The 23,659-nt window shown below is 51.6% G+C and overlaps 1 protein-coding gene across 1 annotated transcript in view; it reads right to left on the bottom strand.

The window, feature by feature from the left end:
• Positions 1-217: 217 nt before the first annotated feature.
• Positions 218-23,659, bottom strand: part of slc23a1 (solute carrier family 23 member 1) — a 61,340-nt gene continuing 37,898 nt past the window's right edge. The window contains exons 6-14 of the mRNA XM_075487319.1: positions 22,096-22,277; positions 21,892-22,012; positions 21,118-21,274; positions 20,869-21,016; positions 19,458-19,563; positions 19,155-19,284; positions 6,293-6,436; positions 991-1,086; positions 218-471 (exon numbers count right to left, since the gene is read on the bottom strand). Of these exons, the coding sequence (XP_075343434.1) occupies positions 218-471; positions 991-1,086; positions 6,293-6,436; positions 19,155-19,284; positions 19,458-19,563; positions 20,869-21,016; positions 21,118-21,274; positions 21,892-22,012; positions 22,096-22,277 (1,338 nt within the window). The remainder of the gene's footprint in view (positions 472-990; positions 1,087-6,292; positions 6,437-19,154; positions 19,285-19,457; positions 19,564-20,868; positions 21,017-21,117; positions 21,275-21,891; positions 22,013-22,095; positions 22,278-23,659) is intronic.

The raw sequence follows: 23,659 nt of genomic DNA, 5'->3' as shown, positions 1-23,659 counted from the left end.
AGTCATTTCAACACTGTATAATTAGCGTGATTTAGCACATTTAGCATTTATTAGCCACCCAGCACGCAAGACAGACCGCAGGAGGAGGGCCTGTTGGGTAACCAGCTAACCAGCTAACCAGCTAACCTCTGACCTCTGACCCCTGGCACTCTGTGTGAACACACCATCAATAATAAAACAAACACACAGCTTCCTCTTCACAGCGATGACATCACAGTCACACCTTGGTGCTCGACAGGTGGAGGTCAGCTGCCTCCTCCATCCTTTCCCCATCCCCCCCCTCCTCCTGGTCAGGAGGCGGAGCTTCCTCAGGAGCCCTGAAGCCGGTGAAAGTAGGGCTGATGGGAAACCTGCGGAGCCAGCGAGCCCGCCTGACCATGTCCATCCCCACGGGGAAGTCGTACGTGGAGGAGGAGGACTGGGAGGACGAGGAGCACTTCCACTGGATGAGGCCTCGCTCCTGCTGGGTCCCTGAAGACAAGAAGAAGAAGAAGCTTAGGTTAGCATGTAGCTGTAAGCTAGCAGCAGATGCTAGCTTACAGATACAGATAGTTCCTCTGTTGGTCCCAGAGGGAAACAGGTTAGCATGTAGCCATAAGCTAGCAGCAGATGCTAGCTTACAGATACAGATCGTTCCTCTGTTGGGCCCAGAGGGAAAAAACTGTGTGGGACTACCGGCTAGTTGGCTGCTAGCTACTACCGACTACTAGCTGTTTTTTTCATCTTTCCAGCATCTAAAAAAATAAACACTGTATATTTTTAGAAATTCACATTAGGGTCAATTTGGTCACGCAACCTAACCCTAACCCCCAGGAAAGTAGCTGAGTGGTAATGGGATACGTTGTGAATGGAGGGTGCCAACAAGTGTATGAACATGGTGTGTGTGTGTGTGTGTGTGTATGTGTGTGTGTGTGTGTGTGTGTGTGTGTGTGTGTGTGTGTGTGTGTGTGTGTGTGTGTGTGTGTGCGTGCGTGTGTGTGTGTGTGTTACCTGGTATCGTGTTGTCAAGACAAAAAGCCAGAAAGCCTCCAACAAACATCTCGGTGGACAGAAGGACGGTCAGGATTTGGTCCAGTTCTGCAACACCTAAACACAGACAGGTGTTCTGTATGATCTATATCTCACAGTTCTACATCTCACGGATCTACATCTCACAGTTCTACATCTCACAGATCTGTAACACACTGCTTATGTCACCAACAGGTAAACACCAACAGGTAAAGACAGACAGGTAAACACCAACAGGTATACACAGACAGGTAAACATCAACAGGTAAACACCAACAGGTAAACACAGACAGGTAAACACCAACAGGTAAACACAGACAGGTAAACATCAACAGGTAAACACCAAAGGTAAACACCAACAGGTAAACAGAGAGAGGTAAACACAGACAGGTAAACATCAACAGGTAAACACAGAGAGGTAAACATCAACAGGTAAACACAGACAGGTAAACATCAACAGGTAAACACCAACAGGTAAACATGGACAGGTAAACACAGACAGGTAAACACCAACAGGTAAACACCAAAAGGTAAACACCAACAGGTAAACACCAAAAGGTAAACACCAACAGGTAAACACCAACAGGTAAACAAAGACAGGTAAACACCAACAGGTAAACACCAACAGGTAAACACAGACAGGTAAACACAGAGAGGTAAACACCAACAGGTAAACACAGAGAGGTAAACATCAACAGGTAAACACAGACGCACCAACAGGTAAACACCAACAGGTAAACACCAACAGGTAAAACACCAACAGGTAAACACAGAGAGGTAAACATCAACATGTAAACACAGACAGGTAAACATCAACAGGTAAACACAGACAGGTAAACACCAACAGGTAAACACCAACAGGTAAAACACCAACAGGTAAACACAGAGAGGTAAACATCAACATGTAAACACAGACAGGTAAACATCAACAGGTAAACACCAACAGGTAAACATCAACAGGTAAACACAGAGAGGTAAACATCAACAGGTAAACACAGACGCACCAACAGGTAAACACCAACTGGTAAACACCAACAGGTAAACACAGACGCACCAACAGGTAAACACCTACAGGTAAACACAGACGCACCAACAGGTAAACACCAACTGGTAAACACCAAGAGGTGAACACCAACAGGTAAACACAGACAGGTAAACACCAACAGGTAAACACCAACAGGTAAACACAGACAGGTAAACACGAAAAGGTAAACACCAACAGGTAAACACTAAAAGGTAAACACCAACAGGTAAACACAGACAGGTAAACACCAACAGGTAAAAACAGACAAGTAAACACAGACGCACCAACAGGTACACACAGACAGGTAAACACCATAAGGTAAACACCAACAGGTAAACACAGACGCACCAACAGGTGAAAACCAACTAGCAAACACAGACGCACCAACAGGTAAACACCAACGTAAACACAGACAGGTAAACACAGACAGGTAAACACAGACAGGTAAACACCAACAGGTAAACACCAAAAGGTAAACACCAACAGGTAAACACCAACAGGTAAACAAAGACAGGTAAACACAGACAGGTAAACACAGACAAGTAAACACAGACGCACCAACAGGTAAACACCAACAAGTAAACACAGACAGGTAAACACAGTCGCACCAACAGGTAAACACAGACAGGTAAACACCAACAGGTAAACACAGACAGGTAAACACAGACAGGTAAACATCAACAGGTAAACACCAACAGGTAAACACAGACGCACCAACAGGTAAACACCAACAGGTAAACACCAACAGGTAAACACCAACAGGTAAACACAGACAGGTAAACATCAACAGGTAAACACCAAAAGGTAAACACCAACAGGTAAACACAGAGAGGTAAACTTCAACAGGTAAACACAGACAGGTAAACATCAACAGGTAAACACCAACAGGTAAACACAGACGCACCAACAGGTAAACACAGACAGGTAAACACAGACAGGTAAACATCAACAGGTAAACACCAACAGGTAAACACCAACAGGTAAACACCAACAGGTAAACACCAACAGGTAAACACCAACAGGTAAACACCAACAGGTAAACAAAGACAAGTAAACACCAACAGGTAAACACAGACAGGTAAACACCAACAGGTCAACACCAACAGGTAAACACAGACAGGTAAACACCAACAGGTAAACACATACAGGTAAACTCCAAAAGGTAATCACCAACATGTAAACACAGACAGGTAAACTCCAACAGGTAAACAGAGACAGGTAAACTCCAACAGGTAAACACAGACAGGTAAACTCCAACAGGTAAACACAGACAGGTAAACATCAACAGGTAAACTCCAACAGGTAAACACAGACGCACCAACAGGTAAACACCAACAGGTAAACACCAACAGGTAAACACAGACAGGTAAACATCAACAGGTAAACAAAGAGAGGTAAACATCAACAGGTAAACACAGACAGGTAAACACAGACAGGTAAACACCAACAGGTAAACACCAACAGGTAAACACAGACAGGTAAACACCAACAGGTAAACACAGACAGGTAAAAACCAACAGGTAAACACCAACAGGTAAACACAGACAGGTAAACACAGACGCACCAACAGGTAAACACCAACAGGTAAACACAGACAGGTAAACACCAACAGGTAAACACAGACAGGTAAACACAGACGCACCAACAGGTAAACACCGACAGGTAAACACAGACAGGTAAACACCAACAGGTTAACACAGAAACACCAACAGGTAAACACCGACAGGTAAACGCAGACGCACCAACAGGTAAACACCGACAGGTAAACACAGACAGGTAAACACCAACAGGTTAACACAGACACACCAACAGGTAAACACCAACAGGTAAACACAGACAGGTAAACACAGACGCACCAACAGGTAAACACCAACAGGTAAACACAGACAGGTAAACACCAACAGGTTAACACAGACACACCAACAGGTAAACACCGACAGGTAAACGCAGACGCACCAACAGGTAAACACCGACAGGTAAACGCAGACGCACCAACAGGTAAACACCAACAGGTAAACACCAACAGGTAAACACAGACAGGTAAACACAGACAGGTAAACACAGACAGGTAAACACAGACACACCAACAGGTAAACACAGACGCACTACCAGGTAAACACCAACAGGTAAACACCAACGGGTAAACTCCAACAGGTAAACACCAACAGGTAAACACCAACAGGTAAACACAGACGCACAAACAGGTAAACACCAACAGGTAAACACAGACAGGTAAACACCAACAGGTAAACACCAACAGGTAAACACCAACAGGTAAACACCAACAGGTAAACAGAGACAGGTAAACACAGACAGGTAAACACCAACAGGTAAACACAGACAGGTAAACACAGACAGATATACACCAACAGGTAAACACAGACAGGTAAACACAGACAGGTAAACACAGACAGGTAAACACCAACAGGTAAACACAGACGCACAAACAGGTAAACACCAACAGGTAAACACAGACATGTAAACACCAACAGGTAAACACCAACAGGTAAACACCAACAGGTAAACACAGATGCACAAACAGGTAACCAACAGGTAAACACAGACACACCAACAGGTAAACACAGACGCACTACCAGGTAAACACCAACAGGTAAACACCAACGGGTAAACTCCAACAGGTAAACACCAACAGGTAAACACCAACAGGTAAACACAGACGCACAAACAGGTAAACACCAACAGGTAAACACAGACAGGTAAACACCAACAGGTAAACAGAGACAGGTAAACACAGACAGATATACACCAACAGGTAAACACAGACGCACAAACAGGTAAACACCAACAGGTAAACACAGACAGGTAAACACCAACAGGTAAACACCAACAGGTAAACACAGACGCACAAACAGGTAACCAACAGGTAAACACAGACAGGTAAACACCAACAGGTAAACACCAACAGGTAAACAGAGACAGGTAAACACAGACAGGTAAACACCAACAGGTAAACACAGACAGGTAAACACAGACAGATATACACCAACAGGTAAACACAGACAGGTAAACACAGACGTACCAACAGGTAAACACAGACAGGTAAACACCAACAGGTAAACACAGACAGATAAACACAGACAGGTAAACAGAGAAAGGTAAACACCAACAGGTAAACACAGACAGATATCCACCAACAGGTAAACACAGACAGGTAAACACAGACGTACCAACAGGTAAACACAGACAGGTAAACACCAACAGGTAAACACAGACAGATAAACACAGACAGGTAAACAGAGACAGGTAAACACCAACAGGTAAACACAGACAGGTAAACACAGACGTACCAACAGGTAAACACAGACAGGTAAACACAGACGTACCAACAGGTAAACACAGACAGGTAAACACAGACAGGTAAACAGAGACAGGTAAACACAGACAGGAAAACACAGACAGGTAAACTCAGACGCACCAACAGGTAAACACAGACAGGTAAACACAGACAGGTAAACACAGACGCACCAACAGGTAAACACAGACAGGTAAACACAGACAGGTAAACACAGACGCACCAACAGGTAAACACCAACAGGTAAACACAGACAGGTAAATACAGACGCACCAACAGGTAAACACCAACAGGTAAACACCAACAGGTAAACACAGACAGGTAAACACCAACAGGTAAACACCAACAGGTAAACACAGACAGGTAAACACAGACAGGTAAACACAGACAGGTAAACACCAACAGGTAAAAATAGACAGGTAAACACAGACAGGTAAACACCAACAGGTAAACACAGACAGGTAAACACCAACAGGTAAACAAAGACAGGTAAACACAGACAGGTAAACACCAACAGGTAAACACAGACGCACCAACAGGTAAACACCTACAGGTAAACATCAACAGGTAAACACCAACAGGTAAACACAGACAGGTAAACACAGACGCACCAACAGGTAAACACCAACAGGTAAACACAGACAGGTAAACACAGACAGGTAAACACAGACGCACCAACAGGTAAACACCAACAGGTAAACACCAACAGGTAAACAGAGACAGGTAAACACAGACGCACCAACAGGTAAACACCAACAGGTAAACACCAACAGGTAAACACAGACAGGTAAACACAGACGCACCAACAGGTAAACACAGACACACCAACAGGTAAACATAGACACACCAACAGGTAAACACAGACAGGTTAACACCAACAGGTAAACACCAACAGGTAAACACAGACGCACCAACAGGTAAACAGCAACAGGTAAACACAGACACACCTGTGCTGATGGAGTTGGGATGCGTGTCCATATACGTCGGCAGCGTCAGGCCAAAAAACATTGAAAACCCGAGAACGAAAAGGTTTCTGGATGAGTTCAGGTCCACCAGCTGCAGGTTGGACAGACCGACCGCTGTGATCATACCTGAAAGGCCCAAACACTCCTAGATGAACATCAGGTTCCCTGCATCTGTGGGAACACCTGCTACCTGGGACTCACCAAAACAAGGTGCAGGGACTCACCAAACAAGGTGCAGGGACTCACCAAACAAGGTGCAGGGACTCACCAACCAAGGTGCAGGGACTCACCAAAACAAGGTGCAGGGACTCACCGAACAAGGTGCAGGGCCTCACCGAACAAGGTGCAGGGCCTCACCAACCAAGGTGCAGGGACTCACCAAACAAGGTGCAGGGACTCACCAACCAAGGTGCAGGGACTCACCAAAACAAGGTGCAGGGACTCACCAAACAAGGTGCAGGGACTCACCAACCAAGGTGCAGGGACTCACCAAAACAAGGTGCAGGGACTCACCAAACAAGGTACAGGGACTCACCAAACAAGGTGCAGGGACTCACCAACCAAGGTGCAGGGACTCACCAAAACAAGGTGCAGGGACTCACCAAACAAGGTGCAGGGACTCACCGAACAAGGTGCAGGGCCTCACCGAACAAGGTGCAGGGACTCACCAAACAAGGTACAGGGACTCACCAAACAAGGTGCTGGGACTCACCAAGCAAGGTGCAGGGACTCACCAAACAAGGTGCAGGGACTCACCAAAACAAGGTGCAGGGACTCACCAAACAAGGTGCAGGGACTCACCGAACAAGGTGCAGGGCCTCACCGAACAAGGTACAGGGACTCACCAAACAAGGTGCAGGGCCTCACCAAACAAGGTGCAGGGCCTCACCAAACAAGGTGCAGGGACTCACTAACCAAGGTGCTGGGACTCACCAAGCAAGGTGCAGGGACTCACCAAACAAGATGCAGGGACTCACCAAATAAGGTGCAGGGACTCACCAAACAAGGTGCAGGGACTCACCAAAACAAGGTGCAGGGACTCACCGAACAAGGTGCAGGGCCTCACCGAACAAGGTGCAGGGCCTCACCAACCAAGGTGCAGGGACTCACCAAACAAGGTGCAGGGACTCACCAACCAAGGTGCAGGGACTCACCAAAACAAGGTGCAGGGACTCACCAAACAAGGTGCAGGGACTCACCAACCAAGGTGCAGGGACTCACCAAACAAGGTGCAGGGACTCACCAACCAAGGTGCAGGGACTCACCAAAACAAGGTGCAGGGACTCACCAAACAAGGTGCAGGGACTCACCAACCAAGGTGCAGGGACTCACCAAAACAAGGTGCAGGGACTCACCAAACAAGGTACAGGGACTCACCAAACAAGGTGCAGGGACTCACCAACCAAGGTGCAGGGACTCACCAAAACAAGGTGCAGGGACTCACCAAACAAGGTGCAGGGACTCACCGAACAAGGTGCAGGGCCTCACCGAACAAGGTGCAGGGACTCACCAAACAAGGTACAGGGACTCACCAAACAAGGTGCAGGGACTCACCAACCAAGGTGCAGGGACTCACCAAAACAAGGTGCAGGGACTCACCAAACAAGGTGCAGGGACTCACCGAACAAGGTGCAGGGCCTCACCGAACAAGGTACAGGGACTCACCAAACAAGGTGCAGGGCCTCACCAAACAAGGTGCAGGGACTCACTAACCAAGGTGCTGGGACTCACCAAGCAAGGTGCAGGGACTCACCAAACAAGATGCAGGGACTCACCAAATAAGGTGCAGGGACTCACCAAACAAGGTGCAGGGACTCACCAAACAAGGTGCAGGGACTCACCAAATAAGGTGCAGGGACTCACCAAACAAGGTGCAGGGACTCACCAAGCAAGGTGCAGGGACTCACCAAACAAGGCGCAGGCACTCACCAAACAAGGTACAGAGACTCACCAAACAAGGTGCAGGGACTCACTAACCAAGGTGCTGGGACTCACCAAGCAAGGTGCAGGGACTCACCAAACAAGATGCAGGGACTCACCAAATAAGGTGCAGGGACTCACCAAACAAGGTGCAGGGACTCACCAAACAAGGTGCAGGGACTCACCAAGCAAGGTGCAGGGACTCACCAAACAAGGCGCAGGCACTCACCAAACAAGGTACAGAGACTCACCAAACAAGGTGCAGGGACTCACTAACCAAGGTGCTGGGACTCACCAAACAAGGTGCAGGGACTCACCAAATAAGGTGCAGGGACTCACCAAACAAGGTGCAGGGACTCACCAAGCAAGGTGCAGGGACTCACCAAACAAGGTGCAGGGACTCACTAACCAAGGTGCTGGGACTCACCAAGCAAGGTGCAGGGACTCACCAAACAAGATGCAGGGACTCACCAAATAAGGTGCAGGGACTCACCAAACAAGGTGCAGGGACTCACCAAACAAGGTGCAGGGACTCACCAAATAAGGTGCAGGGACTCACCAAACAAGGTGCAGGGACTCACCAAGCAAGGTGCAGGGACTCACCAAACAAGGCGCAGGCACTCACCAAACAAGGTACAGAGACTCACCAAACAAGGTGCAGGGACTCACTAACCAAGGTGCTGGGACTCACCAAGCAAGGTGCAGGGACTCACCAAACAAGATGCAGGGACTCACCAAATAAGGTGCAGGGACTCACCAAACAAGGTGCAGGGACTCACCAAACAAGGTGCAGGGACTCACCAAATAAGGTGCAGGGACTCACCAAACAAGGTGCAGGGACTCACCAAGCAATGTGCAGGGACTCACCAAACAAGGCGCAGGCACTCACCAAACAAGGTGCAGGGACTCACCAAACAAGGTGCAGGCACTCACCAAACAAGGTGCAGGGACTCACCAAACAAGATGCAGGGACTCACCAAACAAGCTGCAGGGACTCACCAAATAAGGTGCAGGGACTCACCAAGCAAGGTGCAGGGACTCACCAAGCAAGGTGCAGGGACTCACCAAGCAAGGTGCTGGGACTCACCAAACAAGGTGCAGGGACTCACAAAGCAAGGTGCAGGGACTCACCAAACAAGGTGCAGGGACTCACCAAACAAGGTGCAGGGACTCACCAAACAAGGTGCAGGGACTCACCAAACAAGGTACAGGGACTCACCAAACAAGGTGAAGGGACTCACCAAACAAGGTGCAGGGACTCACCAAACAAGGTGCAGGGACTCACCAAATAAGGTGCAGGGACTCACCAAACAAGGTGCAGGGACTCACCAAACAAGGTGCAGGGACTCACCAAACAAGGTACAGGGACTCACCAAACAAGGTGCAGGGACTCACTAACCAAGGTGCTGGGACTCACCAAACAAGGTGCAGGGACTCACCAAACAAGATGCAGGGACTCACCAAATAAGGTGCAGGGACTCACCAAACAAGGTGCAGGGACTCACCAAACAAGGTGCAGGGACTCACCAAATAAGGTGCAGGGACTCACCAAACAAGGTGCAGGGACTCACCAAGCAAGGTGCAGGGACTCACCAAACAAGTCGCAGGCACTCAACAAACAAGGTGCAGGGACTCACCAAACAAGGTGCAGGCACTCACCAAACAAGGTGCAGGGACTCACCAAACAAGATGCAGGGACTCACCAAACAAGGTGCAGGGACTCACCAAATAAGGTGCAGGGACTCACCAAGCAAGGTGCAGGGACTCACCAAGCAAGGTGCAGGGACTCACCAAGCAAGGTGCTGGGACTCACCAAACAAGGTGCAGGGACTCACCAAGCAAGGTGCAGGGACTCACCAAACAAGGTGCAGGGACTCACCAAATAAGGTGCAGGGACTCACCAAACAAGGTGCAGGGACTCACCAAACAAGGTGCAGGGACTCACCAAACAAGGTGCAGGGACTCACCAAACAAGGTGCAGGGACTCACCAAACAAGGTGCAGGGACTCACCAAACAAGGTGCAGGGACTCACCGAACAAGGTGCAGGGACTCACCAAACAAGGTGCAGGGACTCACCAAACAAGGTGCAGGGACTCACCAAACAAGGTGCAGGGACTCACCGAACAAGGTGCAGGGACTCACCAAACAAGGTGCAGGGACTCACCGAACAAGGTGCAGGGACTCACCAAACAAGGTGCAGGGCCTCACCAAACAAGGTGCAGGGCCTCACCAAACAAGGTGCAGGGACTCACTAACCAAGGTGCTGGGACTCACCAAGCAAGGTGCAGGGACTCACCAAACAAGGTGCAGGGACTCACCGAACAAGGTGCTGGGACTCACCAAATAAGGTGCAGGGACTCACCAAACAAGGTGCAGGGACTCACCAAACAAGGTGCAGGGACTCACCAACCAAGGTGCAGGGACCAACCAAAACAAGGTGCAGGGACTCACCAACCAAGGTGCAGGGACTCACCAAACACGGTGCAGGGACTCACCAAAACAATGTGCAGGGACTCACCAACCAAGGTGCAGGGACTCACCAAACAAGGTGCAGGGACTCACCAACCAAGGTGCAGGGACTCACCAAAACAAGGTGCAGGGACTCACCAAACAAGGTGCAGGGACTCACCAAACAAGGTACAGGGACTCACCAACCAAGGTGCTGGGACTCACCAAACAAGGTGCAGGGACTCACCAACCAAGGTGCTGGGACTCACCAAACATGGTGCAGGGACTCACCAAACAAGGTGCAGGGACTCACCAAGCAAGGTGCAGGGACTCACCAAAACAAGGTGCAGGGACTCACCAAGCAAGGTGCAGGGACTCACCAAAACAAGGTGCAGGGACTCACCAAACAAGGTGCAGGGACTCACCGAACAAGGTGCAGGGACTCACCAAGCAAGGTGCAGGGACTCACCGAACAAGGTGCTGGGACTCACCAAACATGGTGCAGGGACTCACCAAACAAGGTGCAGGGACTCACCAAACATGGTGCAGGGACTCACCAAACAAGGTGCAGGGACTCACCAAACAAGGTGCAGGGACTCACCAACCAAGGTGCAGGGACTCACCAAAACAAGGTGCAGGGACTCACCAAACAAGGTGTAGGGACTCACCAGCCAAGGTGCAGGGACTCACCAAAACAAGGTGCAGGGACTCACCAAACAAGGTGCAGGGACTCACCAAGCAAGGTGCAGGGACTCACCAAACAAGGTGCAGGGACTCACCAAGCAAGGTGCAGGGACTAACCAAGCAAGGTGCAGGGACTCACCAACCAAGGTGCTGGGACTCACCAAACAAGGTGCAGGGACTCACCAAGCAAGGTGCAGGGACTCACCAAGCAAGGTGCAGGGACTCACCAAACAAGGTGCAGGGACTCACCAACCAAGGTGCAGGGACTCACCAAAACAAGGTGCAGGGACTCACCAAACAAGGTGCAGGGACTCACCAAGCAAGGTGCAGGGACTCACCAACTAAGGTGCAGGGACTCACCAAACAAGGTGCTGGGACTCACCAACCAAGGTGCAGGGACTCACCAAACAAGGTGCAGGGACTCACCAAACAAGGTGCAGGGACTCACCAAATAAGGTGCAGGGACTCACTGAACAAGGTGCAGGGACTCACCAAACAAGGTGCTGGGACTCACCAAACAAGGTGCAGGGACTCACCAAACAAGGTGCAGGGACTCACCAAACAAGGTGCAGGGACTCACCAAACAAGGTGCAAGGACTCACCGAACAAGGTGCAGGGACTCACCAAACAAGGTGCAGGCACTCACCGAACAAGGTACAGGGACTCACCAAACAAGGTGCAGGGACTCACCAAACAAGGTGCAGGGACTCACCGAACAAGGTACAGGGACTCACCAAACAAGGTGCAGGGCCTCACCAAACAAGGTGCAGGGCCTCACCAAACAAGGTGCAGGGACTCACTAACCAAGGTGCTGGGACTCACCAAGCAAGGTGCAGGGACTCACCAAACAAGATGCAGGGACTCACCAAATAAGGTGCAGGGACTCACCAAACAAGGTGCAGGGACTCACCAAACAAGGTGCAGGGACTCACCAACCAAGGTGGAGGGACTCACCAAAACAAGGTGCAGGGATTCACCAACCAAGGTGCAGGGACTCACCAAAACAATGTGCAGGGACTCACCACCCAAGGTGCAGGGACTCACCAAACAAGGTGCAGGGACTCACCAACCAAGGTGCAGGGACTCACCAAAACAAGGTGCAGGGACTCACCAAACAAGGTGCAGGGACTCACCAAACAAGGTACAGGGACTCACCAACCAAGGTGCTGGGACTCACCAAACAAGGTGCAGGGACTCACCAACCAAGGTGATGGGACTCACCAAACAAGGTGCAGGGACTCACCAAACAAGCTGCAGGGACTCACCAAACAAGGTGCAGGGACTCACCAAACAAGGTGCAGGGACTCACCAAACAAGGTGCTGGGACTCACCAAGCAAGGTGCAGGGACTCACCAAACAAGGTGCAGGGACTCACCGAACAAGGTGCAGAGACTCTCCAAACAAGGTGCAGGGACTCACCGAACAAGGTGCAGGGACTCACCAAACAAGGTGCAGGGACTCACCGAACAAGGTGCAGGGACTCACCGAACAAGGTGCAGGGACTCACAAATCAAGGTGCAGGGACTCACCGAACAAGGTACAGGGACTCACCAAACAAGGTGCAGGGCCTCACCAAACAAGGTGCAGGGCCTCACCAAACAAGGTGCAGGGACTCACTAACCAAGGTGCTGGGACTCACCAAGCAAGGTGCAGGGACTCACCAAACAAGATGCAGGGACTCACCAAATACGGTGCAGGGACTCACCAAACAAGGTGCAGGGACTCACCCAGCAAGGTGCAGGGACTCACCAAACAAGGTGCAGGGACTCACCAAATAAGGTGCAGGGACTCACCAAACAAGGTGCAGGGACTCACCAAGCAAGGTGCAGGGACTCACCAAACAAGTCGCAGGCACTCAACAAACAAGGTGCAGGGACTCACCAAACAAGGTGCAGGCACTCACCAAACAAGGTGCAGGGACTCACCAAACAAGATGCAGGGACTCACCAAACAAGGTGCAGGGACTCACCAAATAAGGTGCAGGGACTCACCAAGCAAGGTGCAGGGACTCACCAAGCGAGGTGCAGGGACTCACCAAGCAAGGTGCTGGGACTCACCAAACAAGGTGCAGGGACTCACCAAGCAAGGTGCAGGGACTCACCAAACAAGGTGCAGGGACTCACCAAATAAGGTGCAGGGACTCACCAAACAAGGTGCAGGGACTCACCAAACAAGGTGCAGGGACTCACCAAACAAGGTGCAGGGACTCACCAAACAAGGTGCAGGGACTCACCAAACAAGGTGCAGGGACTCACCGAACAAGGTGCAGGGACTCACCAAACAAGGTGCAGGGACTCACCAAACAAGGTGCAGGGACTCACCAAACAAGGTGCAGGGACTCACCGAACAAGGTGCAGGGACTCACCAAACAAGGTGCAGGTCCTCACCAAACAAGGTGCAGGGCCTCACCAAACAAGGTGCAGGGACTCACTAACCAAGGTGCTGGGACTCACCAAGCAATGTGCAGGGACTCACCAAACAAGGTGCAGGGACTCACCGAACAAGGTGCTGGGACTCACCAAATAAGGTGCAGGGACTCACCAAACAAGGTGCAGGGACTCACCAAACAAGGTGCAGGGACTCACCAAGCAAGGTGCAGGGACTAACCAAGCAAGGTGCAGGGACTCACCAACCAAGGTGCTGGGACTCACCAAACAAGGTGCAGGGACTCACCAAGCAAGGTGCAGGGACTCACCAAGCAAGGTGCAGGGACTCACCAACCAAGGTGCAGGGACTCACCAAACAAGGTGCAGGGACTCACCAACCAAGGTGCAGGGACTCACCAAAACAAGGTGCAGGGACTCACCAAACAAGGTACAGGGACTCACCAACCAAGGTGCTGGGACTCACCAAACAAGGTGCAGGGACTCACCAACCAAGGTGCTGGGACTCACCAAACATGGTGCAGGGACTCACCAAACAAGGTGCAGGGACTCACCAAGCAAGGTGCAGGGACTCACCAAAACAAGGTGCAGGGACTCACCAAACAAGGTGCAGGGACTCACCAAACAAGGTACAGGGACTCACCAACCAAGGTGCTGGGACTCACCAAAAAAGGTGCAGGGACTCACCAACCAAGGTGCTGGGACTCACCAAACATGGTGCAGGGACTCACCGAACAAGGTGCAGGGACTCACCAAGCAAGGTGCAGGGACTCACCGAACAAGGTGCTGGGACTCACCAAACATGGTGCAGGGACTCACCAAACAAGGTGCAGGGACTCACCAAACATGGTGCAGGGACTCACCAAACAAGGTGCAGGGACTCACCAAACAAGGTGCAGGGACTCACCAACCAAGGTGCAGGGACTCACCAAAACAAGGTGCAGGGACTCACCAAACAAGGTGTAGGGACTCACCAGCCAAGGTGCAGGGACTCACCAAAACAAGGTGCAGGGACTCACCAAACAAGGTGCAGGGACTCACCAAGCAAGGTGCAGGGACTCACCAAACAAGGTGCAGGGACTCACCAAGCAAGGTGCAGGGACTAACCAAGCAAGGTGCAGGGACTCACCAACCAAGGTGCTGGGACTCACCAAACAAGGTGCAGGGACTCACCAAGCAAGGTGCAGGGACTCACCAAGCAAGGTGCAGGGACTCACCAACCAAGGTGCAGGGACTCACCAAACAAGGTGCAGGGACTCACCAACCAAGGTGCAGGGACTCACCAAAACAAGGTGCAGGGACTCACCAAACAAGGTGCAGGGACTCACCAAGCAAGGTGCAGGGACTCACCAAGCAAGGTGCAGGGACTCACCAAACAAGGTGCTGGGACTCACCAACCAAGGTGCAGGGACTCACCAAACAAGGTGCAGGGACTCACCAAACAAGGTGCAGGGACTCACCAAATAAGGTGCAGGGACTCACCAAACAAGGTGCAGGGACTCACCGAACAAGGTGCAGGGACTCACCAAACAAGGTGCTGGGACTCACCAAACAAGGTGCAGGGACTCACCAAACAAGGTGCAGGGACTCACCAAACAAGGTGCAAGGACTCACCGAACAAGGTGCAGGGACTCACCAAACAAGGTGCAGGCACTCACCGAACAAGGTACAGGGACTCACCAAACAAGGTGCAGGAACTCACCAAACAAGGTGCAGGGACTCACCGAACAAGGTACAGGGACTCACCAAACAAGGTGCAGGGCCTCACCAAACAAGGTGCAGGGCCTCACCAAACAAGGTGCAGGGACTCACTAACCAAGGTGCTGGGACTCACCAAGCAAGGTGCAGGGACTCACCAAACAAGATGCAGGGACTCACCAAATAAGGTGCAGGGACTCACCAAACAAGGTGCAGGGACTCACCAAACAAGGTGCAGGGACTCACCAACCAAGGTGCAGGGACTCACCAAAACAAGGTGCAGGGATTCACCAACCAAGGTGCAGGGACTCACCAAACAAGGTGCAGGGACTCACCAACCAAGGTGCAGGGACTCACCAAAACAAGGTGCAGGGACTCACCAAACAAGGTGCAGGGACTCACCAAACAAGGTACAGGGACTCACCAACCAAGGTGCTGGGACTCACCAAACAAGGTGCAGGGACTCACCAACCAAGGTGATGGGACTCACCAAACAAGGTGCAGGGACTCACCAAACAAGCTGCAGGGACTCACCAAACAAGGTGCAGGGACTCACCAAACAAGGTGCAGGGACTCACCAAACAAGGTGCAGGGACTCACCAAACAAGGTGCAGGGACTCACCAACCAAGGTGCAGGGACTCACCAAAACAAGGTGCAGGGACTCACCAAACAAGGTGCAGGGACTCACCAGCCAAGGTGCAGGGACTCACCAAAACAAGGTGCAGGGACTCACCAAACAAGGTGCAGGGACTCACCAAGCAAGGTGCAGGGACTCACCAAACAAGGTGCAGGGACTCACCAAGCAAGGTGCAGGGACTCACCAACCAAGGTGCTGGGACTCACCAAACAAGGTGCAGGGACTCACCAAGCAAGGTGCAGGGACTCACCAAGCAAGGTGCAGGGACTCACCAACCAAGGTGCTGGGACTCACCAAACAAGGTGCAGGGACTCACCAACCAAGGTGCAGGGACTCACCAAAACAAGGTGCAGGGACTCACCAAACAAGGTGCAGGGACTCACCAAGCAAGGTGCAGGGACTCACCAACCAAGGTGCTGGGACTCAACAAGCAAGGTTCAGGGACTCACCAACCAAGGTGCTGGGACTCACCAAGCAAGGTGCAGGGACTCACCAAACAAGGTGCAGGGACTCACCGAACAAGGTGCAGAGACTCTCCAAACAAGGTGCAGGGACTCACCGAACAAGGTGCAGGGACTCACCAAACAAGGTGCAGGGACTCACCGAACAAGGTGCAGGGACTCACCGAACAAGGTGCAGGGACTCACAAATCAAGGTGCAGGGACTCACCGAACAAGGTACAGGGACTCACCAAACAAGGTGCAGGGCCTCACCAAACAAGGTGCAGGGCCTCACCAAACAAGGTGCAGGGACTCACTAACCAAGGTGCTGGGACTCACCAAGCAAGGTGCAGGGACTCACCAAACAAGATGCAGGGACTCACCAAATACGGTGCAGGGACTCACCAAACAAGGTGCAGGGACTCACCAAACAAGGTGCAGGGACTCACCAAATAAGGTGCAGAGACTCACCAAACAAGGTGCAGGGACTCACCAAGCAAGGTGCAGGGACTCACCAAACAAGGCGCAGGCACTCACCAAACAAGGTGCAGGGACTCACCAAATAAGGCGCAGGCACTCACCAAACAAGGTGCAGGGACTCACCAAACAAGATGCAGGGACTCACCAAACAAGATGCAGGGACTCACCAAATAAGGTGCAGGGACTCACCAAGCAAGGTGCAGGGACTCACCAAGCAAGGTGCAGGGACTCACCAAGCAAGGTGCAGGGACTCACCAAATAAGGTGCAGGGACTCACCAAAGACTCACCAAACAAGGTGCAGGGTCACCAAGTAAGGTGCAGGGACTCACCAAACAAGGTGCAGGGACTCACCAAATAAGGTGCAGGGACTCACCAAACAAGGTGCAGGGACTCACCAAGCAAGGTGCAGGGACTCACCAAGCAAGGTGCAGGGACTCACCAAACAAGATGCAGGGACTCACCAAATAAGGTGCAGGGACTCACCGAACAAGGTGCAGGGACTCACCAAGCAAGGTGCAGGGAGTCACCAAACAAGGTGCTGGGACTCACCAAACAAGGTGCAGGGACTCACCAAACAAGGTGCAGGGACTCACCAAATAAGGTACAGGGACTCACCAAAGACTCACCAAACAAGATGCAGGGACTCACCAAATAAGGTGCAGGGACTCACCAAACAAGATGCAGGGACTCACCAAATAAGGTGCAGGGACTCACCGAACAAGGTGCAGGGACTCACCAAGCAAGGTGCAGGGAGTCACCAAACAAGGTGCTGGGACTCACCAAACAAGGTGCAGGGACTCACCAAACAAGATGCAGGGACTCACCAAATAAGGTGCAGGGACTCACCAAACAAGGTGCAGGGACTCACCAAGCAAGGTGCAGGAAGTCACCAAACAAGGTGCTGGGACTCACCAAACAAGGTGCAGGGACTCACCAAACAAGGTGCAGGGACTCACCAAATAAGGTGCAGGGACTCACCAAAGACTCACCAAACAAGGTGCAGGGTCACCAAGTAAGGTGCAGGGACTCACCAAACAAGGTGCAGGGACTCACCAAATAAGGTGCAGGGACTCATCAAACAAGGTGCAGGGACTCACCAAGCAAGGTGCAGGGACTCACCAAGCAAGGTGCAGGGACTCACCAAACAAGATGCAGGGACTCACCAAATAAGGTGCAGGGACTCACCAAACAAGGTGCAGGGACTCACCAAGCAAGGTGCAGGGAGTCACCGAACAAGGTGCTGGGACTCACCAAACAAGGTGCAGGGACTCACCGAACAAGGTGCAGGGACTCACCAAACAAGGTGCAGGGACTCACCGAACAAGGTGCAGGGACTCACCAAACAAGGTGCAGGGACTCACCAAACAAGGTGCAGGGACTCACCAAACAAGGTGCAGGGACTCACCAAACAAGGTGCAGGCACTCACCAAACAAGGTGCAGGGACTCACCAAACAAGGTGCAGGGACTCACCGAACAAGGTACAGGGACTCACCAAACAAGGTGCAGGGCCTCACCAAACAAGGTGCAGGGCCTCACCAAACAAGGTGCAGGGACTCACTAACCAAGGTGCTGGGACTCACCAAGAAAGGTGCTGGGACTCACCAAACAAGATGCAGGGACTCACCAAATAAGGTGCAGGGACTCACCAAACAAGGTGCAGGGACTCACCAAACAAGGTGCAGGGACTCACCAAACAAGGTGCAGGGACTCACCAAACAAGGTGCAGGGACTCACCAAATAAGGTGCAGGGACTCACCAACAAGGTGCAGGGACTCACCAAACAAGGTGCAGGGACTCACCAAGCAAGGTGCAGGGACTCACCAACCAAGGTGCAGGCACTCACCAAACAAGGTGCAGGGACTCACCAAATAAGTTGCAGGGACTCACCAAAGACTCACCAAACAAGGTGCAGGGTCACCAAGTAAGGTGCAGGGACTCACCAAACAAGGTGCAGGGACTCACCAAACAAGGTGCAGGGGCTCACCAAATAAGGTGCAGGGACTCACCAAAGACTCACCAAACAAGGTGCATGGACTCACCAAGCAAGGTGCAGGGACTCACCAACCAAGGTGCAGGGACTCACCAAACAAGGTGCAGGGACTCACCGAACAGGGTGCAGGCACTCACCAAGCAAGGTGCAGGGACTCACCAAACAAGGTGCAGAACATTCCTCCCAGGATGGGATCTGGCAGAGAGGCGAACAGAGCCGTGAACTTCCCGACGGACCCCAGCAGAAACATGATGCCGGCTCCGTACTGCACCACCCGCCTGCTGCCCACCTGCACACACGGGCCAACAAATCAAACGTTTCCACGGCGTTAAAGGTGGCCGGCCCCTGCTCTGGCCACCTGGCCCTTATTCTGAGTTTCTGTCTGAATTCTCAGAGGTTTTATCCCAGTTAGTGCTGAGTACAGATAAAGTCATTGTAGTGGGGGACTGTAGATGTAGTTACCTTGGTGATGCCCAGGACCCCTATATTTGGACTGGAGGAGGTGGAGCCATTTCCTGTCCCCAACAGACCGGCAATGATGCAGCAGACGCCCTCAGTAAAGATGCCCCTGAAACAAACTAACTGTTATGGCTCAAAAGGGTGAATCCCACCCTCATACAGCACGCTCAGTCCAGAGAACTACAGTACTTCCTACTACAGAGACACTCATTGTGCGGCTCCTCAAGCTCTAATTGGTTGCTCGCACTCGCATAGGAGCTTATAACAATATGGTAACAATAATACATTTAACTTCAAATAACTTACAGCGAATATTTTTATTAAGTCTGCGTTTTGGTAGTATTAAGTATTTCTATTAAGTATTAATTAAGGCTTAATGGTGTTAAAGGGGAAACACTGTTAAACCTGGCAACGCAGCCCGCTTAAACCACCCCACACTTGACTGCAGAGCACGCTAGTCGATAAAATTAAAATGACAATGTGATTAAAATGACATTGTAGCGAAAGTGTCAAGGTGATAACTGTCTTAGACTTAGAGTTCAATAGAATTAATTAAGAAGTAATTACTTCACATTTATATAATAGCAATGATAAACCTTTATTATGCAAAAGAAAACTGAGAAAACAAGAAAACTGTTGGTCCAACTGACAGTTGGTTTGTGGTAAAAAAAAAGTGAAACTGAAAACTGGTGATTGTCTTTTTGTGTTGTGTAACAAAAAATACATGATAAAAAATGTATTGAATTGAGTTGAATAGATAAATAACAGCTGGTTTCATCATACAAAATAGTTGTTGGATTTAAAATTCAATTAAGTTGCTTTATTTTGGGGCTTTGGTAGGGCGGGGCATTTCTGACCCGTAGGACAAAGAGGAGTAAACACAATGTTGAGACCACACAGGGGTTAAGCTGATCATTCAAACATTTATGGATAACTTTCTGGAAAAGGATAAACCTGGAGGTATTGATGCCTATTTAGGCTCCACCCACAAGCTGCAGGTGCCTCTCAATCAGCTGTTTAAGCTGTCCAAAGGAAACACCAGACACAATCACAACAATCCCATAAAAAGGCACCTATCAGGGGACATTACTGCTTCTGCAACAACGTTTTAACAACTTTTAATGATGAATGTCCAAGTTTTAATATTGGTTAGGGAACAATGTGATCCCAAAGTTGAGTACTCAGGGTTCATCCCAGCTTTAGACTAAACCGATGGGGAATATGGGAACTTCTCACTTCTATGCTACTTTACTTGGACTGATTATGTTCTTTGGCATCCCTGAGCATTCGTGGGGCCATACCAGACTTAGCAAAGTAGTAAAGGGGTCCACCACACATAAACAGGATGTGACACAAACAACCAAAACAAACGTACATCTGGGGGGTCCCCTGGTAAAATGACCTCCGGTCTCACCTGTTGATGGCATGTATTGGAGGGGTACTGGCTCCTGACAGACGGGCGCAAGCGTAATAATCTCCAATCGACTCCACAATACCTGCCATGGTAGCACTCAGCATCCCCAACACCCCAGCAACTGTTACCACCGGCAACCCCCACTGGCCTACGAGAGATTGCATCAACAGCATCTTTTCATTGACATCAGCATCTAATCGCTGTCATGAACTTCAACACCTTCTGAATTTGGACGGATGCAAAGCTTACAGGGGTAGGGCACCCTGAACCAGGGCGATGAGGCCATGATGTTGCCACGAGCGTCGGTCCGGCCTTTGTGGCCGTAGCGATCCGGATTGTTTGGCAGCAGGTCGGTGAGAGTTAGGATGTAGCAGACGAGCCAAACCAGCATGATGGCCAGGATGATCTGAAAGCCATGATCCTTTTATTTAACCATGAAAAACCCCATTGAGATTAAAACCTTTTTCATAGAGTAACCTGGCAAAGACCACAGTGTGAAACAAACAACCACCTGGAGAAACCCTAACCCTAACCCACACAGCATTAAACATCAGTTACAGGAGCCAAGTCAGCGAATGTCTCTGTCCTTTAAAATGACTTGAATTCCCCCAAAGTTAATAGAAATGAGTTTTAAATCCTTTTACATATTATTCCAGGTAGCAGGAGCAGAACATCTAAAGGCCTTTTTACCCAATTCAGTTCTGACTTTTGGGAACTGCATCAAAATGATGTCGTGAGAGCGCAGAACCTAAGTAAGAGGTTCAGTCCAGCATCAACCACCCCTCCCACCCCCATCATGGACTGTTCTCCCCCCCCAGATATATATAGTTCCTCTGTTGGACCCAGAGGGAAACAGGTTAGCATGTAGCTGTAAGCTAGCAGCAGATGCTAGCTTACAGATATATATAGTTCCTCTGTTGGTCCCAGAGGGAAACAGGTTAGCATGTAGCTGTAAGCTAGCATCTGCCTTAAGAGGTTTGAGATGTCACAGACCTGAGTTACATCACCAGCTGTCTTACTTACAGGAAACATCTTGAAGACCTGAACTTTGGTGAAGGTCAGTCCTTTGCTTCTGCTGTAAACGGGAACAGGAAGTGATGTCGTCCTCAGGTACTGAGCAAAGAGCACGATCAGCAGAATGCACCTGTGGAGAAAGAGAAACACACCTGTCTGACCACCTGAGTAGGGTTCTGTTCAGCAGTTTATCCAGACAGAAAAGAGACTCACAGCCCCGAGAGTCCCCAGTGGGATCCGGCCCGGTCCCCGGCGGTGGTGAACACCGACAGGCCGATCAGGGACACGGTCGGTGTGACGGTGAGCGGACCGATGTACTTCAGCAGCAGGCCGGGTAACCCACAGAGACCGACCAGAACCTCCACCGCACTGGACATGATGATGGCACCCTGGATCTGAAGATAACACCAGAACCCATCAACCAGCAGCACCACCTGACCCATTCAGAACACACCCCGACCCAACCAGAACACACCCTGACCCAACCAGACCCCCCCCCCGACCCAACCAGAACCCACCCTGACCCAACCAGAACCCACCCTGACCCATCCAGAACACACCCTGACCCAACCAGAACCCACCCTGACCCATCCAGAACACACCCCGACCCAACCAGAACCCACCCTGACCCAACCAGACCCCCCCCCCGACCCAACCAGAACCCACCGACCCAACCAGAACCCACCCTGACCCATCCAGAACACACCCCGAACCAACCAGAACCCCCCCCCCCCCCGACCCAACCAGAAACCGCCCCCCCGACCCATCCAGAACCCACCCTGACCCAACCAGAACCCCCCCCCCCCCCGACCCAACCAGAAACCGCCCCCCCGACCCATCCAGAACCCACCCTGACCCAACCAGAACCCCCCCCCCCGACCCAACCAGAAACCGCCCCCCCGACCCAACCAGAAACCGCCCCCCCCGACCCATCCAGAACCCCCCCCGACCCAACCAGAACCTACCGACCCAACCAGAACCCTCCCTGACCCATCCAGAACACACCCCGACCCAACCAGAACCTACCGACCCAACCAGAACCCTCCCTGACCCATCCAGAACCCACCCTGACCCATCCAGAACACACCCCGACCCAACCAGAACCCACCCTGACCCAACCAGAACCCACCGACCCAACCAGAACCCACCCTGACCCAACCAGAACCCACCGACCCAACCAGAACCCCCCCCGACCCAACCAGAACCCACCCTGACCCAACCAGAAACCGCCCCCCCCGACCCATCCAGAACCCACCCTGACCCAACCAGAACCCCCCCCAACCAGAACCCCCCCGACCCAACCAGATCTCCCCCCCAACCAGAACCCACCCTGACCCAACCAGAAACCCCCCCCCGACCCAACCAGAAACCGCCCCCCCGACCCATCCAGAACACACCCCGACCCATCCAGAACCCACCGACCCAACCAGAACCCACCCCGACCCATCCAGAACACACCCCGACCCAACCAGAACCCACCCTGACCCAACCAGAAACCGCCCCCCCCGACCCATCCAGAACACACCCTGACCCAACCAGAAACCGCCCCACCCTGACCCAACCAGAACCCCCCCCGACCCAACCAGATCCCACCCTGACCCATCCAGAACCCACCGACCCAACCAGAACCCACCCTGACCCAACCAGAACCCCCCCCGACCCAACCAGATCCCCCCCCAACCAGAACCCACCCCGACCCAACCAGAACCCCCCCCGACCCAACCAGATCCCCCCCATCCAGAACCCACCCTGACCCAACCAGAACCCCCCCCCGACC

Source organism: Odontesthes bonariensis, chromosome 16 (genome assembly GCF_027942865.1).
Source record: "Odontesthes bonariensis isolate fOdoBon6 chromosome 16, fOdoBon6.hap1, whole genome shotgun sequence".
NCBI lineage: Eukaryota > Metazoa > Chordata > Actinopteri > Atheriniformes > Atherinopsidae > Odontesthes > Odontesthes bonariensis.
Note: the sequence above shows the minus strand (reverse complement) of the source record. Positions and strands in the feature narration are given on the sequence as shown.